At 31.1% G+C, this 19,521-nt stretch overlaps 1 protein-coding gene across 2 annotated transcripts; it reads left to right on the plus strand.

Annotated features, from left to right (window-relative positions):
* Positions 1-201: 201 nt before the first annotated feature.
* LOC127700796 (splicing factor U2AF 35 kDa subunit-like) lies at positions 202-17,942 on the plus strand. 2 transcript variants are annotated; one of them, XM_052204450.1, is made up of 9 exons: positions 230-287; positions 4,904-4,991; positions 5,440-5,506; positions 7,924-8,000; positions 8,342-8,410; positions 15,475-15,546; positions 15,930-16,063; positions 16,647-16,745; positions 17,456-17,942. In XM_052204450.1, exons 1-9 carry the CDS (start codon positions 244-246, stop codon positions 17,634-17,636), a joined length of 831 nt encoding a protein of 276 aa, XP_052060410.1. In that variant the 5' UTR covers positions 230-243; the 3' UTR covers positions 17,637-17,942. The 2 variants fall into 2 exon arrangements, with proteins under 2 accessions (XP_052060409.1, XP_052060410.1); XM_052204449.1 differs by lacking the exon at positions 7,924-8,000 and having other exon boundaries at positions 202-287; positions 8,337-8,410.
* The last annotated feature ends 1,579 nt before the right edge of the window (positions 17,943-19,521 follow it).

Here is a 19,521-nt window from a genome sequence, read left to right on the forward strand (position 1 = left end):
TTTCCCTTGGCTTTTTCAGTTTGGTACATGTAATAATAAAATGAAATTCATCTTCAACTCCTACAGTTTACAAATCCTCTCCTCTGCTGGCAGTTTGAGATATCGACCTCTTTCAATATATAAGATGTTTATGGTTTTTAGTTAGACTTTAATAAATGATCATGGTTTCCTGTTTTATAGAACGTACAGGAGCAATCGCTCATAGGTTCTTCGTCGGTCGAACGCTAGATCCAGAAATTAAACATGGCTGAGTATCTCGCATCGATTTTTGGAACAGAAAAAGACAAGTATGTCCATAAATAACGCTCAAATTGATTAAAGCATGAAAATTATCATTTCAAAAGATTATGATAATTTAGAAAATTTATTTTAAGCTTCAAAGTTTCCTCCCTTTTCTTACATTAAGAGTTGATATAAAGAGATGTGTACAGTGCGGTCGGCTAGTGACGCACTTGAGGATTTTTGCTTTATTGTTCACTAGACTCCTAATATATCGGGATAAATATGATATCTTTTGAATAGTGCGTACTTTTCCATAATTCTACCAAAAGTAAAATAAGAAAATCGCTCCTGACATAGAATCCCGAAAGGGATTATACATCGTGAGGGGCCTGATGGGGGGGTCTCATCACGATTCACAAGTTGATTTTTTTGTCAATCACGATTCACAGAAAATAAATTTCCATGATCACGGATCACGAAAATATATAAAAAAAATAAATCTGTAGAAAAACAGATCACGATTGCGAAAATGCGCCGATCACGAAGAACGAAAATAACCCATCAGGCCCCTCCATCATGTACATGGCAAACTGTGTCCAGTTACAACTTACAACACACCTTATGGCCGGAGCGTCTTTTTATCACAGAATACCGCAGACCACTCAAAATATACCACAGAACTACACACATTACAATAAAACTACTGAAATATATCACAGAACATTAGAATTAGTAAAATGCAAATCTAATAATTCAGAATTACATTATTTCTTTAATTCGGGTTACACCAACATGACCAATGACATGACGATTGACTGGATGAGATAAAAATGATCATATAATTTTTTTGTTATTTGGCATATTTTTTTACATTTGGAGACCTTTGAGACACTAAACTTTTGCATTGTAATAATGAAAATCTAAAATAAACATTTTAAAAAATGGTTTTGAGCCAAAAAAATTTACCGCACGATCAATATGATCCAATATACACTTTGAATATATTGAACTGATCGATAAAAAGTGTTAAAATCTCTATTGTTTTACAATATTTTTTGTGAAATTAAGAAATCTGCGAGTTTATTAAATATGTTGTTTAACAATAAAATTTTTATATAAATAAAACATGTTTTTCTACAAAAAAGTTGATCTGACGGATTTTACCAGCGAATATTACGCTACATATAATATTGATCTGATCGACAGAGAGTGCTAATATTAGATTAAACGCCTTTTTAAAGGAATTTATTGGTGTATAAACTCGACCAATTCACTCACAAACAAATAAAAGTCCGAAGGACCTTTATGATATGTTTGTGAGTGACTTGGTATAGTTTATACACCAATAAATTCCTTTAAAAAGGCGTTTAATCCTTATAATTCTTTAAATTTGGAGATAAGGAATTTATTTTTCCACACTCGTAACCTCTATCACAAGTAAATTGTATATTTGTGTCACTGAATAGGCCTGGCGCATGAATATATTTGTTGGTTAACGCAAAAATATGTACTCCATGAAATTTGCAATCTGATAAAAAATAAACCACAAAAACTCTTATTATCATTCAAACGAATGTTTTCTGTTTAATAATAAATATCATTTAATTTAACTATTAAGACCTATTAACGCGAATTGAAAATAAATTTTGTTTACGTCTATCCGGATTGTGTCATTATCGCTGCCATCTTGTTTACATTGGTTACGAAAAGAAGTTTGGTCAACGTCGTCTATTGAAAAATAAACAACGTCAAGAACAACTACCGGAAGTCCTCTCAACCAATCATATCAACGTATTCTCTAATATGCAAATCATATAAGAATTATTATGCTAATATCGCTTTTTCTTTTAACATTTTTTCATTAAATTAAGAAATCTGCGAGATTAATGAATATTTTATATGAAAATACAACATTTATCTTTTATAGTAAAAAAAAAAAAATTCTACAAAAAAAGTTGACCTGACGAATTTTACCGGCGCAAATCACGCTATGAATAATATTGACTTGATTGGCAGGAAGAGTTAATATTTCTCATATGTAACTATTTTTTCTGTGAAATTAATAAACCTATGAGACAATAATTTTAATTTTTCAAATAAAATGATGGTGATCATCGGCTCACATTTTAATCTTGAATTTTTATTATTATAAAAATTGTATTCTTGAAATTACTTGACAATATATTAGAACAGGAAGACTGCTATCAACATTCTATTTAATATAATATATATATCATTAATAATGGAATATTTACAAAAGTCTTCACTGTTTGGATTCTAGTTGCCACCTGATTATATAAGGTAATTCAATTAAATTTATTTGATGTCTCATGTGTGAAAACTTAAATGACATGTTAATTGGCTTGATTGGTGATTACGACAAGTGTCAAAATTGGTTAATCTAATTAAATTTTGGTACTTTAATTGTGTCTGTGAACTTACTAAGGTCAACATTAATTTTGGACTCAAAAATATAGAATCTATATGTAAATGCTACATATACATGTACCAGTTTTTTCGATATAAAGTTTCAGTTCAACGATTTCCAAATGCATACAAAATTTGGTAAAAATCGGAAATATTGTCAAATGATTGGAGAAGATACACACACAACATAAGAATCCAAAAACAGTCATCGAACTTGAACTTTTTGACAATTAAGACACACTTATAATATGTTATTAAACAACTCAAAATATTACTGTCCAACTACAACTTAAGATATCTTTTTGAAAGTATTTGGTAGCCCTTAACACAGGATTGTTTTATATATAACTCTAATGGAGAAAACTTTGATGTACCAACATTAGCCAAGTTTAAATAATTGTTTGAAACAACTCTTGATATCAGCTTAACTAATTACTTTAATCACTTTAATTAAGTTTAATTATTTGTTGACAACAAATGTAATTAAATGTCACATTAACCATTTTGATTATTTATTGTAGCAACTCTTAACATAAAATTAATAAAAAAGTGACCAAAAAAACTGATAAACAAAATAAACATGATAGATTTAACAAATAATTACGTAATGCATCTAAACATTTTCAAAAATGATTTAAAATTACAAAAAAGATTAAAATGTATTTAAAATATAAATGTCACAAATATAAATAATCTTTGTATATTATGGTTTTAATAGCATAGGGTTTTTGGTATGATCCCAATTATTGGCCATTCAGTTGGGAGCGTAGCGATAGTGAGTCGACCCTAAATAGAAAAATCAAATTCATTTGAATAATAAATGTCAAATTACAAAAATAATGAACAATAACACCATAATAATGTCTGAAGTATTAATATTTCGAAGTTCTGTGGTAAATTTTGGGTGTTTCTGTGGTATTCTGTGGTAAAAAGACGCTCCCCCTTATCATGCTTATGGCTATTTGTCCGCCATTACTGGACATCACAAAGGTTCCCGTAAAATTTTGACATCATAATAGAAAATATCTGACTCCACAATGGAAAAGTGATTGTTGTATGATGTCAAAAGTTCAAGAGGCGCAGATTCCCGGGTCAAGCGGCGCAGATTTCCAAATAGCGTAAAGGTCTATATATCATGTATATGTATAATTGGCACTGGCTTTTTTTATCAGATATTTTTAAACTATCTTTACCATGTTTACATTCATTCAAGGTGACGTTTTTCACTTAGCAGAATCTAAAACATTCCCAAAAACATTTACTAACTTATTTTTTGTGATTTCACGGTACTATCCTAGTCCAAACAATTATGACGTCTTGAAAGGCTATTTTACTTTTTTGCAATGACACAATGTTGAGAGGAAAATTGTCTCTCAAAGGCCAATGGAAAAAAATGAATTCGGCTTTATGACTTCGCAGAAAGGCATCACAGCAAAAAATTAGAATAGCTTAAGACGTCATAATTATTTGGACTAGGTATAATTCTTGTTTGCATCAAAAGATTTCTGTGCAGATATTAAAAAAAAACATTTTTTAGGACAATTTCCAGGATTGTGATTGTATAATCAGATCAAAGGTAAAATTGGTATAAGTTGAATTCGCAGATATGGTTCCAAAATTGCCATCTTAGCTGAAAATGAAATTGCTTGCTTAAGACTGGGGAAAGTCAAAGACATAATTTTCAGTGGGAAGAATGGGACCAACAATTGTTTCCAACCTCACTTTTAACCAATTTAAAGAGATTCTTGCTAAATACATGTACATGTATTTCAGTCTTCACATGCATATGTAATGACCAATCACCCAAATGGGATATAAATTTATGATGGGATTATATGTACATAGATATAAGAAGATGTGGTACGAGTGCCAATGAGACAACTCTCCATCCAAGTCACAATTTGTAAAAGTAAACCATTATACATGTAGGTCAAAGTACGGCCTTCAACACGGAGCCTTGGCTCACACCAAACAGCAAGCTATAAAGGGCCCCAAAAATGACTAGTGTAAAACCATTCAAACAGGAAAACCAACGGTCTAATCTATATAAGAAACGAGAAACACTTATGAACCACATCAACAAACGAATACCACTGAACAACAGGTTCCTGACTTAGGACAGGTGCAAACAAATGCAGCGGGTTTGAACGTTTTATCTATTGTACTTGCATAAAGAAATATGCATTTTTTTTGTTTGACAAAAGGACTTAGTCCCGGAGAAATACATTGACGTTTTGGTTTTGTTTCATTTCAGAGTTAACTGTTCCTTTTACTTTAAAATTGGAGCCTGTCGACATGGAGAAAGATGTTCACGTCTTCACAACAAACCAACATTTAGTCAGGTGACATAACATAAGAACATTATTTTTATCATATTTAGCATGTTTAGTAGATCAATAGTCCAATCAATGAGTACATTTTTCAGACTTGCACCTTAAGTGTGGAAGAAAGACAGAAGAAGCAAATCATAACTATAATCTTCAATCGACAAACAAAAGTAATTTTATTATTTCTTAAATTTTTTAACTTCAGAGTTGCCAACCTTGTTATTCTAACATTCACATTTTGACATAATACACAAAACAAAATGTCAACAGGTAAACAGGTAGAGGTGAAGCAATCATGATGTCATCCAATCAAATTGTGAAAGATTCAATAACAAAGTCCATATCAAAATAAGTGTAGAGCGTGATTTGGGTTGGGAGAAAATTATAAATTTGTGATGATAAAAGGGATGAATCACATGTAGTATAGCATTGATTATAATGTGATGTGTGTTGTATGTTTCAGACTGTTGTTATGATCAATGCTTACTTGAACCCACAGAATGCTGCCCTCACAGCTGACGGCTCTCATAGTATGTATTATGTGTATAGTCCAATATTGTCTGGTGTTGCAGTGTATAAAAAAACCAGTTTCTAAATTATTTTCTGCCTTAGATTTTGTCATGGCCTTACTTGTGTTTCTGTTCACGTTAAACATGATTAATTAACATAATTAAAGCAATGTCTACATTTAAGTAACTTTACCTGTATTTTTCTGTTAAAAAAATACACATATATATTATTTTTAATATTAAGTATTTAAAAGCTCTTTTGGTTGGAAATAACTTTTTGCAAATACACTGTATTTACGAATTTTTGAAGAAGAAAAAACTAAATGAGTAATTTGGCAAAATATGTCTTTTATGCATTTCTTTGTTGTATAATTCACATGTTGACCTTCATCTTTGTACAAACATGACTGATTGACTTTTAAACAAAACAAGGAGGAGTGTTCATCTTATTATTGTGTTTTATAATTCACTTTATAATACCAATTAAGTTTTTTTTGAGTACATTATAAAAAACAAGGTTCAACTTCATATAAAGATTTACCAGAGACTTATAAAGTGAGATTGGCAAGTAAAAAATGAACCAATTTCATGCATGTAAACTTGTTCTCATCATTCTACATAATAAACAAGATTACTAAAAATCTCCTTAAAATGTGCAGTTGCTTAGACAACAATAACAATTTTGTACATTTTCCTTGTATTTGTCGAAAAGGGCAAAAATCATCTGAATAGTAAATTTTTCGTTAAACATCATTTGTATATTCTCTGGATATAAAAGTTTCTCTGCAGTCTCGTGGGATCTTAAGTAATCTTGATAGAGAATGCTGCTAAAGAAGTTACACACACAATGTTGACAGCTTCATAAAACAGTAACTTTTAGTTTCCCATCTCTATTTCTATATATATCTCTGGATTTATCAAAAACAACAACAAAAATTTAAAAGTATACTTTTTCCATGTAAACCAAATATGAATTAAGATTTAGTAAACTTCATCTCAATCTTTTTATCAATAATGTCCTTGCCTTATTTAAGTGCTTAAATACAACTATTAAGAGGTCATGGTTGTTTATTTGGTAAAGGTCAATATTGGTTAATGGTCATCCTATCCTGTGTTGTATATTTTTCTGCTTGTTATTTTTGTAGAAACTCATTTCTTTTTTGTTTTAGATTTTTCTCTGTTGTAGACACAAAGATTTATTATTAGCTGAAGATGATCACCACTTTTTATTTTCTATATCATTAAAAAAAAAATCAAATTTGCTTACAATTTAGTTGACTTATACAGCTGTTGCTTTGCAAGTGTCCTTTGTGGTTTGGATCAGCTTTGGCTCAATTATATACATTTATCCAATCTGACACCCAACATAAAAAATTAAGTTGTTTGTTGAAAAAAAAAATATTTTGGAAGAAAATTTTAGATTATTAATTCAATACTTTTACTCATAAAAGATTTTCATTTTTGTTTAGATATTCTTTTATAATGTTTATATCAAATGATAAAAAATATGCTTGCTTTGGTTACATATGTTTAGCACAAACCTTATAAATGAATTATCTTGTATGCAATTTGAGTTTATATGTAATTTGAAAACAGACTTTATCAATCTACATATATTTTATGGTTTTGTGAAAATTATGTTTTTCTCAATCATATACAACTGCAAATGAATAAATTCTTTGTATGCTATATATATCTATGCATGCTCATATCAGCTGTTATATTGAATCTTTGGTAAAGTAAGATATGGTTTCAACAAGATAGGTTTTATGTATAAATTTATTAACTTCCACAGTCATGGCTGTTGTTGTTATTAATATTTACAGTTAACATGTTAGTATAAAACCATATTGAAACATGCCACAACTAGTAGGGAATATTTAAACTGTTTATTTACTATAATTAATCAAAAGTAATTACATGCACATATAACTAATTAATTTAGAAACTTTTCATGAAAAACTTGATCCTATTGAAAAAAAAATTTTTTTTAAGTAAGAATCAAAAGGGCTTCTGGTCACATCTAAATGTTATCATCTAAGAGTATATTTTCATACGACCTGGTTTGTGTTAGCCACATGAGATGGAATTGAAATATTTTCCAGTTGTAATCTATTAAAAGCCACGGAGTAAGGACAACATGATGCCTCGATGGCGGTATATATTCCATGGTAGGCTTTGTCATAGTAAAAGTGTGTAGAGGTGGACTAAACTCATTATAGGCACCTTATCTACTCTCAGAAAAGAAAGTGCATACCTCATTTGCTTATTATTTGCCATAGACAAAAGCTGATATTTCTAAAATCCCATAATTTTTTGTCAGAAAAGAATTATTGCACAGCCTTTTTGAATAATTTTACTCGATTTCCTAAATCAAATCTTTGGTTTTAAAGTTAGGATAAAACTAGAAGGTTATGAGGATATATGTTTTATATTAGTTGTACAGGATGATGTTGAGGCCCAGCAAGATTTTGACAACTTCTTTGAAGAAGTATTTACCGAGTTAGAGGATAAGGTAATTATATAATGACACCCGTTTTATTACAGATTCAGTAATTGTCACATACATTCAATGCAAAATATTGATAAACTGTCAAATCTTTAATTTACTGAAAATATCAAAACTACAGATGTAGAATTTCTCAATAAAAATTGTGGACCCTTTTTTATGACGAAAATATCAGATTAATTTCAAATGATATTAACCTGTTGGATATTTTGCATCACAAAGTGTGTGACAGTTACTATGGCTTTTTTAATTTGTAGCCAGCAGTGTTCCCAGACATAAAAGGATTGACTAACCCTGTTTGTGTGTAATTATATATTTTGCCTCTGTTTATTTTTTTATCAGTCCATATGGATGAAATTGAGATCCAACAACACTACGATGAATTCTTTGAAGAAATCTATGTAGAAATGGAGAAGGTAGGATGAGAAATTGTGTCCATATCTAGTCCCTTATAGATAATCCTTTCATTGATATATGAAATTGTCATAGACCCTTTCAAGATATAATACACAAGCATGCTTAGAAACTGTGATGGGTGGTAAACACTATAAGTTCCCTTAAAACTTTGTCTGTAGACTTTATTCATATATTTTAAGAACATTTAAGTTTAAACTTCGCTAATTCATTTTATTTTACAAACATGAGTATGAACCCAATTGCAGATATTAACACCTGATAACTATGACAGCAATTCAAAACCACCTAAGCCTGCTTGCATTATATCTTGAAAGGGTTAATTTTATAAGAAGGAACTTTACTAAATGTCTTTGTATGATTAATATAAATGTAGAAGCTCATGAGACCAGTGACATTTCTTATTGCTGTAATTGTACTTTTTAGCTCACCTGGCCCGGCGATCTTTCTCGTTACTTGGTGTCGAGACGACTTCTTATTGGAGTTATTGCTCTTTAATCTAGATTTTTACCCAAATTTAGTGTTTTTATACGACCGCAAAAAAATTTTTGTGGTCGTATATTGGTATGACGTTGGCGGCGTCGTCGTCGTCGTCGTCGTCGTCCGAATACACATTAGTTTTCGCACTCTAACTTTAGTTTAAGTGAATGGATCTCAATGAAATTTTACCATAAGGTTCAATTCCACAAAAGGAAGGTGGGGATTGATTTTGGGGGTTATGGTACTAACAGTTAAGGAATTAGGGGCCAAAAAGGGGCCAAAAATAAGCATTTTTGTAACTTCCAGACATAACTTGTGTGTAAGTATATGGATCTCTCTGACATTGTACCACAAGGTTCCATATCACAAAGGGAATGCTGGGATTGATTTTGGGGGTAATTGCCTCCAAATTTTAGGAATTAGGGGCCAAAAAGGGGCAAAAAACAAGCATTTTTCTAGTTTCATGACAATAACTTGTGTGTAAGTGTATGGATCTCTCTGACATTGTATCACAAGGTTCCATATCACAAAGGGAATACTGGGATTGATTTTTGGGGGTAATTTCCTCCAAATTTTGGGAATTAGGGGCCAAAAAGGGGCAAAAAACAAGCATTTTTCTAGTTTCAGGACAATAACTTGTTTGTAAGTGTATGGATCTTTATGAAATTGTACTGCAAGGTTCCATATCACAAAGGGAAAGCTGGGTTGGAGTTTGGGGGTAATTGCCCTAAACGTTTAGGAATTAGGGGCCAAAAAGGGACAAAAAAACAAGCATTTTTCTAGTTTCCAGACAATAACTTGTGTTCAAGTGAATGGATCTCTCTAAAATTGTACTGCAAGGTACCATACCACAAAGGGAAAGCTGGGATTGAGTGTGGGGGCGATGAATCATAAGGGGGTTCAAAAAATTTGGGGGGGGGGATTTTTTTTTCCTTTTTTTTCTTTAAAATTTTCCATTTTAAATTGGTTATTTCTGATTTATATATAAAAGCAAATAATAATGATATGGTTTGAATAGCATACATGTGAACCTCCCGACAGGAGTACAATAATCCTGTTTTCAGGAGTCTCCTCCCGACCTCTGGTTGAAGAGGAAAATTATAATCCTGTGTATAAAATTTTTCATGAATGAAAAATTTCTGCCCAACATATCATCTCAGGCATCTGGTGTAACTCACATTACCTGAAGTTATATTTTACCTGTAAATCAATTAACATGCATAATTATATGGCTTCACTTGTCAGCTTGGGTGTCAAACATACTGGTAATCAACGATTTTTTACCTCAGGCTAACTGCCGTTGTGTAACAAATACTGTGTATTTATTGGGTTACTTCCCTTGATTTATCCTGTTTTAAGTTACTTTCCTTTTAATAATGAAAATTTTTAAAAGAATATAAATAAAATATAAATTGAACAAATAATCATAAAAGGATGGTAAATAAATGATTTTAAATGTCTTAGGACAAATAAAAAAATAATAATTTGAAAATTATTTGAGGATTCTATACTTCCTTTCAAGGCTTAAATTGAAATTTATATAATAACTATGACCCTTGTTTTACAGTTAGAATGATTTTCTGAGTATGCAAACAAAAGCTATTTGCAGATAGTTAAACAAATGTTCTGGTTGCAATAAATGTTTTATAGAATATGAAGTAAAAAATTTAAAGAACATACTGAAAAAAAAAAATGTTAGATTGAACATGTAAAATATAAAGATGGAGATACTTTATAAGTACAAGGGTACTATAAACATAATAAATTGGATGGAAAGTTGAAGAAAACACACTTTAAAAGACCATTTTTACAGCACACGGTTACATTTACGACAAAATTTATGTCGATTAAAAACCTCCTGATCTGAGTCCTAATCTCCTGACCAAAATTTCCCAATCTCCTGATCTGAGTTTCACAGTCCATCACATATATGAATAGGTAAATTAAAAAATTATAAGTTCTTAGACCACTTTCATTCTGTGTCAGAAACCTATGCTGTGTCAAATATTTAATTACAATCCAAATTCAGTGCTGTATCAAGCTTGAATGTTGTGTCCATACTTGCCCCAACTGTTCAGGGTTTGACCTCTGCGGTCGTATCAAGCTGCGCCCCAGCGGAGCATTTTATTGCCTATTATCTTGAAAATTATTTTAGATAAAAAAAACATTTCAAACAGCAAAAATGATCAGCAAGACAAGATCTACTAGTAAGTCAACAAAACTGAAATCGTCTGACAACTCCTTATTGGAGTTATTGCCCTTAAATGGTGTTCTTTACCAATATGTTTTCGTTTTTGTTGAATATCTTAAAAACTATATTAGATAGGTAAAAACTTAAATAAACAGAAATGATCATCAAGACAAGATCTACAAACATTGACAAAGAAGCCTTTTGGCAGAAGTAATCAGGTGACTCCTTATTGGAATTATTGCCCTCTAATAATATACAATTACTGTCTTTTGATGAGGTAAATGTGTGGTTTTATTGACTTTTGAAAAACTGATATTCACTGAGGCCAACGGCCGAAGTGAATGTCACTAGGTTTTTCAAAAGTCAATTAAACCACATATTTACCGAAACAAAAGACAGTAATTGTTTTATTCCATGTTCCGTGCGAGAAAAATATGTATAAAATAACAGTTATTTACCAAAACCAACTAAACGTCAAACAGTGTATCGTTATTATACACGTAAAAGCACGCGACGTTTTGCGCGGTGAATATACTTTTTCCGCAGGTGAATATGCTTATTTATTCAAAATCCAATTCATATAGAAAAACCTACTAAAGTTTTATCAATATGGAATAATGGTTTTTACCCATTTTTTATTGTTTTTATACGACCGCAAAAAAATTTTTGTGGTCGTATATTGGTATGACGTTGGCGTCGTCGTCGTCCGTCGTCGTCCGTCGTCGTCGTCGTCGTCGTCCGGCGTCGTCTGGCGTCGTCCGAAGACACATTGGTTTTCGCACTCTAACTTTAGTTTAAGTGAATGGATCTTTATGAAATTTTACCACAAGGTTCAATACCACAAAAGGAAGGTTGGGATTGATTTTGGGGGTTATGGTAATAACAGTAAAGGAATTAGGGGCCAAAAAGGGGCCAAAAATAAGCATTTTTGTAACTTCCTGACATAACTTGTGTGTTAGTGTATGGATCTCTCTGACATTGTACCACAAGGTTCCATATCACTAAAGGAATGCTGGGATTGATTTTGGGGGTAATTGCCTCCAAATTTTAGGAATTAGGGGCCAAAAAAGGGGCAAAAAACAAGCATTTTTCTAGTTTCATGACAATAACTTGTGTGTAAGTGTATGGATCTTTCTGAAATTGTACTACAAGGTTCCATATCACAAAGGGAAAGCTGGGTTTGAGTTTGGGGGTAATTGCCCTAAACGTTTAGGAATTTGGGGCCAAAAAGGGGCCAAAAAACACATTTTTTTCTAGTTTCCAGACAATAACTTGTGTTCAAGTGTATGGATCTCTCTGAAATTGTACTGCAAGGTACCATACCACAAAGGGAAGGCTGGGATTGAGTTTGGGGGTGATGAATCATAATGGGGGTTCAAAAAATTTTGGGGGGGGATTTATTTTTTTTTTCCTTTTTTTTCTTTTTTTCCTTTTTTGTTTCTTTTAAAATTTTCCATTTTAAGTTGGTTATTTCTGATTTATATTTAAAATCAAATAATAATGATATGGTAGGAGATACACACCAAACAGGATGTGTAAATTATTATATAATAAGTATTGTGCAATAGCAAGAAATTTTCAATTGCACAGTATTGCACAATAGCAAGAAATCTTCAATTGCACAGTATTGCGCAATAGCAAGAAATCTTCAATTGCACAGTATTGCGCAATAGCAAGAAATATCCAATAGCACAATATTGCGCAATAGCAAGAAATTGTCAATTGTACAGTATTGCGCAATAGCAAGAAATATTTAATAGCACAGGATTGTGCAAAAGAAGATACTTCCTATAAATTGCTTATTTCTTGACCAATTTCAATGGGGTTTTATTCTTGATTTCATGGGGTTCTTTAATATGCTGAATCTAACCGTGTATTTAGTTTTTGGATTTTGGGCCCCGTTTTTAAATTGGTCCACATTGAGGTCCAAAGGGTCCAAAATTAAACTTTGTTTGATTTCATCAAAAATTGAATTATTGGGGTTCTTTGATATGCCGAATCTAACTGTGTATTTAGATTCTTAAATTTTGGTTCCGTTTTCAAATTGGTCTACATTAAGGTCCAAAGGGTCCAAAATTAAACTTAGTTTGATTTTAACAAAAATTGAATTCTTAGGGTTCTTTGATATGCTGAATCTAAACATGTATTTAGATTTTTGATTATGGGCCCAGTTTTCAAGTTGGTCCAAATCGGGGTCCAAAATTAAACTTTGTTTGATTTCAACAAAAATTGAATATATGGGGTTCTTTGATATGCTGAATCTAACCATGTATTTAGATTTTTGATTTTTGGGCCCCGTTATCAACTTTGTCCACATTGAGGTCAAAAGGGTCCAAAATTAAACTTTGTTTGATTTCATCAAATATTGAATTCTTGGGGTTCTTTGATATGCTGAATCTAACCATGTATTTAGATTTTGGATATTGGACCATAATAGGTGAATGTCCAATTTAAATTTTTTAAGTTCTTAGACCACATTCATTCTGTGTCAGAAACCTATGCTGTGTCAAATATTTAATCACAATCCAAATTCAGAGCTGTATCAAGCTTGAATGTTGTGTCCATACTTGCCCCAACTGTTCAGGGTTCGACCTCTGCGGTCGTATCAAGCTGCGCCCTGCGGAGCATTTTATTGTCTATTATCTTAAAAATTATATTAAATAGATAAAGACTTAAATAAGCAAAAACTGATCAGCAAGACAAGATCTTCAAATAAGACAAATATGAATTTCTTCCTTTTTAATTACAATTTTTACCAATGTTTTGCGTTTTTGTCTATTATATTGAAAACAATAAAAGATAGATATATGCTTTAAATAGCAAAAATGATCAGCAAGACAAGATCTACAAATAATTTATATTTTGTCGAAATTGTTGGTAGATCCTTGATAGGATGTGATTTTTTACATTTTTCTATGTTTTGAACAACAACTAAAGATAAAGAGAAACTGTAAGCAGAAAAAATAATAAGCAATACAAGATCAACAAAAATGAGATTTTTATCATGAATTCTATTCTAGTCTTTACTGTTAGATAGGGTCCAAATTACATAAAGTCCAGAAAAAACAATTAACAATGCATGTACTTGCTTTAATGTATCAGCATGTACTGCATATTTGAGACTAGACCCATCTAATTATCCATCGAGATGTCACCTCCAAACACTGCCAACAGCATAAAACCCGATATAATCATAAATATAAATAGACAGACAAGCAAGTGCAATCATATAATGATGATTTTTCCAGGTCTGTTTGATTTCATGTTATAGACTTAACACATGCGCAACCCATCTCCACTAAAGGTTAAATAAAGGTTGCATGAGTACGAATTCAAATGAGTTGAATTATTGACTTGCAAGCCATGAATACATCAGTGATGTTTTTTTTAGCTTATTAGTCCCCTACCAACGAAGTCGAAGGGGACTTTAGGTTTGCACTCCGTCCGTCTGTCCATCCGTCAGTCCGGCAAATCAGCTTTCCACACTTTTTTTCTTTGTTCTTGAAGATATTGATTTGATATTTGGTATATAGTTTTATCATGACAAGTTATAGATCAAGTTCGAATTTTGTTCCGGTCTGATGATTTAGTTCAGAGTTATGGACCATAACTCTGGACCATATCTAATGAGAGTACTATGTTAAACCATTTTTCTGTACAAAGGGAGATAACTCATTTTTTAAAAGACATTCTTTGTTAAATTATTTGAAGAATTTTTTGGCAGGTTTCTTTGTTATTTAGTATAAACTAATTTTCTGAATGCTATATACATATAAAAAAATTATGAAGAGAAATCCTTTAATTAGATAATAATCTATTTTTATTAATGTATATATTTCAATACATTACATTGTGTAGATAAAAGTTGTTGACATTTTATAGATAAGTTACAAATCTATATTAGTTTGTGACAAATGAAAGAAAAAATATTTGGAACTATTAATTATATTTGATTATAATTTGAAAATAGATATACACTGTATTACATCATATCTAATTTTAGAGAACTAGTAATCGTATCTAATGTTTTTTTCACTCATATAATCAGTTTTCCACACTTGTTTTTAGTCATGCTTGAAGAAATTGCCATGATATTTACTTTTTGTTTACACCATGACAAGTTATAGAACAAGTTAGCATATACAAAATTGGACAAAATTGACTGCTAATTGCGAAATGTTATTTTCTTTATTACGCTTTTATAAATGTTTGCAACAAAACAAAATCATTTTTTTTTTTTTTGTCGAATTCATAGCTAATGATTCTGTTAGTTTAAAAAGATATATTTTATTTAATATTTACTTGATTTATGACTATGACATTATAAATCTTAGATTTCCTCTTTTTCTCACTTTATATTGGAAAAAATTTGAAAATATTGACTATATCTTTCAGTATGGTGAAATAGAAGAAATGAATGTCTGTGACAATCTTGGAGATCATTTAGTTGGAAATGTATACATCAAGGTAAGTTGTGTGTTTGATTTGCTGTCTCAAAAACATGTAAACCCCACAACTTTTTTATTCAACTGAAATAGATCTTGGATATAAGCTTATTTTTATATGACAAAATAAAGATTTCCATGGTTTAAACTGTGTTGAAAGTCCGCTAACATGTTCCATGTTTTAAAAGTTGCACAAGGTGGCACAAGGTGTAATTACTGTAAAAAGTCATTAACTAACTAGTCAATTATTTTTCTAAAGCAGATTGTTGATTCAACTTTTTTTGTTCAATTGTAAGTGATTTACCCATGATTTGCAAGCTGGTACTCAGGTTTTCTCTGCAGTTAAAATTTGTAGTTTTAAACTGAATGAAGTGTTGGCTAAGTATTTATTTTTTGTTTTGATAGTTTCGTTATGAAGAAGATGCAGAGAAAGCTGTAAATGATTTGAACAACCGTTGGTTCAATGGTCGACCAATCCACGCTGAATTGTCACCAGTAACAGACTTCAGAGAAGCTTGCTGCAGACAGTATGAAATGGGGTAAATAGATACAAAATCTTACAGGTTGTATGGAATGGGGTAAATAGAAACAAAATCATACAGACAGTATGAAATGGGGTAAATAGATACAAAATCATACAGGTGGTATGGAATGGGGTAAATAGATACAAAATCATACAAACAGTATGGAATGGGGTAAATAGATACAAAATCAAACAGACAGTAGAGAATAGTGTAAATAGATACAAAGTTAAACAAGACAGGATTGCTAATTGTGTAAGGATCAAAAGCAAAGTATTCATATATTTCTCCACTTAATTGTGTAACTAAACAATTACTCTAGATCTTTAAAAAAACAAAAAAAACAAATTCAAAGGAAAATAAAAAAATTTTTTTTCTATGTTGAGTTTTTTTTTACTCTTACACATGCAAAATATTCTGAACTTATGGATAAAGTACTTACTACATAAAACATTACTTACATTAAGTGGTCATAAGAGTCAACACATGATTCCCATTCTATGAAGAGTGAACTGTTGTTAAGCATTTTCGAGATGAATTGTTTTATTTTCAAATTTACAAAAAGCCAACAACAAAGACTATACTGACTCTATAATTTCAGAGAATGTACCAGAGGTGGATTCTGTAACTTCATGCATCTGAAACCAATATCAAGAGAACTCCGACGTGAGCTGTATGGCCGTAGTCGTCGTAAGAGAAGGTAAGAAACCAATTTCAAGAGAACTAAGATGTGATCCGTATGGGTGTAATCATCATAAGAGAACATAAATGAAGTTTAAGAATATAAAAATAAGAAGATGTTGTATGGTTGCCAATGAGACAACTCTCCACAAGAGACCAAATGACACAGAAATTAACAACTATAGGTCATGGTACGGCCTTCAACAATGAGTAAAACTGATATCACATAGTCAGCTATAAAGTGCCCTGAAATGACAAATGTAAAACAATTCAAATGAGAAAACTAACGGCCTAATTTATGTACAAAATAATGAATGAAAAACAAATATGATACACAGCAACAAACAACAACCACTGAATTACAAGCTCCTGACTTGGGACAGGCACATACAGAATGTAGTTTGAAGGCGCCAACCCTCCCCTAACCTAGTTTATTTTATGTGAATAATTCACATTAGAAAATTAGTAAAATCAGCATAGCATTCTGATGGATAAGCTGAAAAAAATATCACAACACAGTGAAGGATAAGTAATTTCAAACATTATTGTATTTTGAAAAGTCAGAAGGGTGTTAAACATAAAATGGCATGCCACAGATAAGCTAATAATTCTAAGTGTAAAAGCTATACTGAATATATTATGGGATGTACTTTTTCCCCTTTTTTTCACAAGAATATTTTTGAAAATAAAATATGGATTTTGACTGTTTATATGTCTATACATTGTCAGGTCAAGGTCAAGGTCACCTCCAACAAGAAGAAGTCGCAGTAGAAGTGCTGGCAGGGAAAACAGAGGAAAAAGATCAAGAAGTAGGGAGCGTAGGTCCAGTAGGTCAAGGAGTCGAGAACGTGGAGGAGGAGGAGGCGGTGGAGGACATCGTCGAGATAGAGATCGACATGGAAGATATTGAATGGACATAATCTCAAATGATTGATTTGAAATTAACAGAAAAAGATTGAAAATATTGGATGTTTTAGTCTGTTTTTTATGACATGTTTATTTTCACATTGATATCATTACATTATATTACAGCATTATCATTATTATGTTAAAACGGTAAAAATTCAAAAAATGTCGCAATTAAATTTATTTTTAACATTTAAAATGTTTTAGGATCAAATTTTAAAAAGCCAAGGGTTATTATAAGTCATTCTTAATTTACATGTTTGTACATAAAACTTGTGTTTCACAATAAAATACATACAAGTTGTTTTTATTACATTGTAATCCTTGTATATACAAATCTGCAAGTTTAAAAATAGTACTTTCATTCATTTCTTTACTGATTTTCATGTCAACATAAACATTTTCATTTGCTTTGGTAATTTCACACTTTTTGTTAGAATTTAACTTTATTAGTCCCCAACCGACGAAGTCGAAGGGGACTTTAGGTTTGCACTCTGTCTGTCTGTCTTGACAACAGTATCGTAACTATATCCTTTCCGAATAAGTCTGTTTAAAGGTTTGGTTAGCTTTTGAGGTGAATGCCGACATTTTTGTGGTTTGTAAAGAATATTACCATAAAATATTGGATGTGAAATACCTGAACGTATAAGATGTCTGCATGTTGATTTATATTTACGAATGATGTCCTTGTACCGATGATAAAATTTAGTAAATGTTTTGACTAGTTTGTGATATCAAAAACCCTGGTGTAATAATTTTTCAGTAATAGAGAGATTTCTTTCGTTGAAATCAAATACGTTGTTACATACACAAGCAAATTGAACAAGTTGAGATACATAAACACCATAAGATGGCGACAAGGGAACATCACCATCTAAAAACGGATAATTAACAATAGGAAATGAAAAATCATCTCTTTTATCATAAATTTTGGTGTTAAGCTTCCTGTTAAAGATAAAGATATCAAGAAAAGGAAAGGGCAGTGTTCATTGTTAGTATTAGCTTTATTTAAAGTCAGTTCGGCAGGATAAATCTCTTTAGTGTACATACTGAAGTCGTCATTATTGAGAGCCAATATATAATCTAAATATCTAAAAGTGTTATTAAATTTTTGAATCAGATGTTGTTTCGATGGGTCTTTGCTGATTTTAGTCATAAATTGTAACTCATAACAATATAGAAACAGGTCCGCAATAAGTGGTGCACAGTAAGTCCCCATGGGAATTCCGATAACCTGAAGATATACGGAATCTCCATAGCGAACAAAGTTTGAATTTTGGTGGTGTCACTTTAACCGTTCTAGAGTTATGCCCTTTACAAATGGAAAAATTGCTGAATTTTTCGTTACCATTCTTCAGTTATGTCCCTTTATAACTTTATATGATATGCAAGCGGGGGCATCATCTGTGTCCCATGGACATATTCCCCATTTATTTGGTTGAAGCAATAAACACAATTGCATAACTCTTACCTGAGCATTTTCTGAAATAAATTTATATGTATATCCCCCATTATATTGCTATTTAACAGTAATTGAAATAATCTCAGCATTTGGTATATGTACATGTATATTTGAATACAGGAAATGTATGTTTTCCTTAATCATGTTAATGTAGAATGAACACCAATTTAGATAAAAGTTAATTATTTATTTTTATTGTTATTGGTGGAATTTTTAATGCCTCTATCTGGAAATTATTAAGCCAATTATTATATATGGCATATAAAAAATATGCTACACATTAGAAGATTTCTCTTTACATTCTTGTTAAAATCATTGAATTTCAAATGTTTCTAAAAAAAAGTTGCAAAAGAGTGGGTTTCCTGCATCATTCCTAATGTAGATAATTTGTACTAAATGTTCTGCATGAAAAATATATTCCCTCTTC

Source organism: Mytilus californianus, unplaced genomic scaffold (assembly GCF_021869535.1).
Source record: "Mytilus californianus isolate M0D057914Y unplaced genomic scaffold, xbMytCali1.0.p SCAF_5, whole genome shotgun sequence".
In the NCBI taxonomy this organism is placed as follows: domain Eukaryota; kingdom Metazoa; phylum Mollusca; class Bivalvia; order Mytilida; family Mytilidae; genus Mytilus; species Mytilus californianus.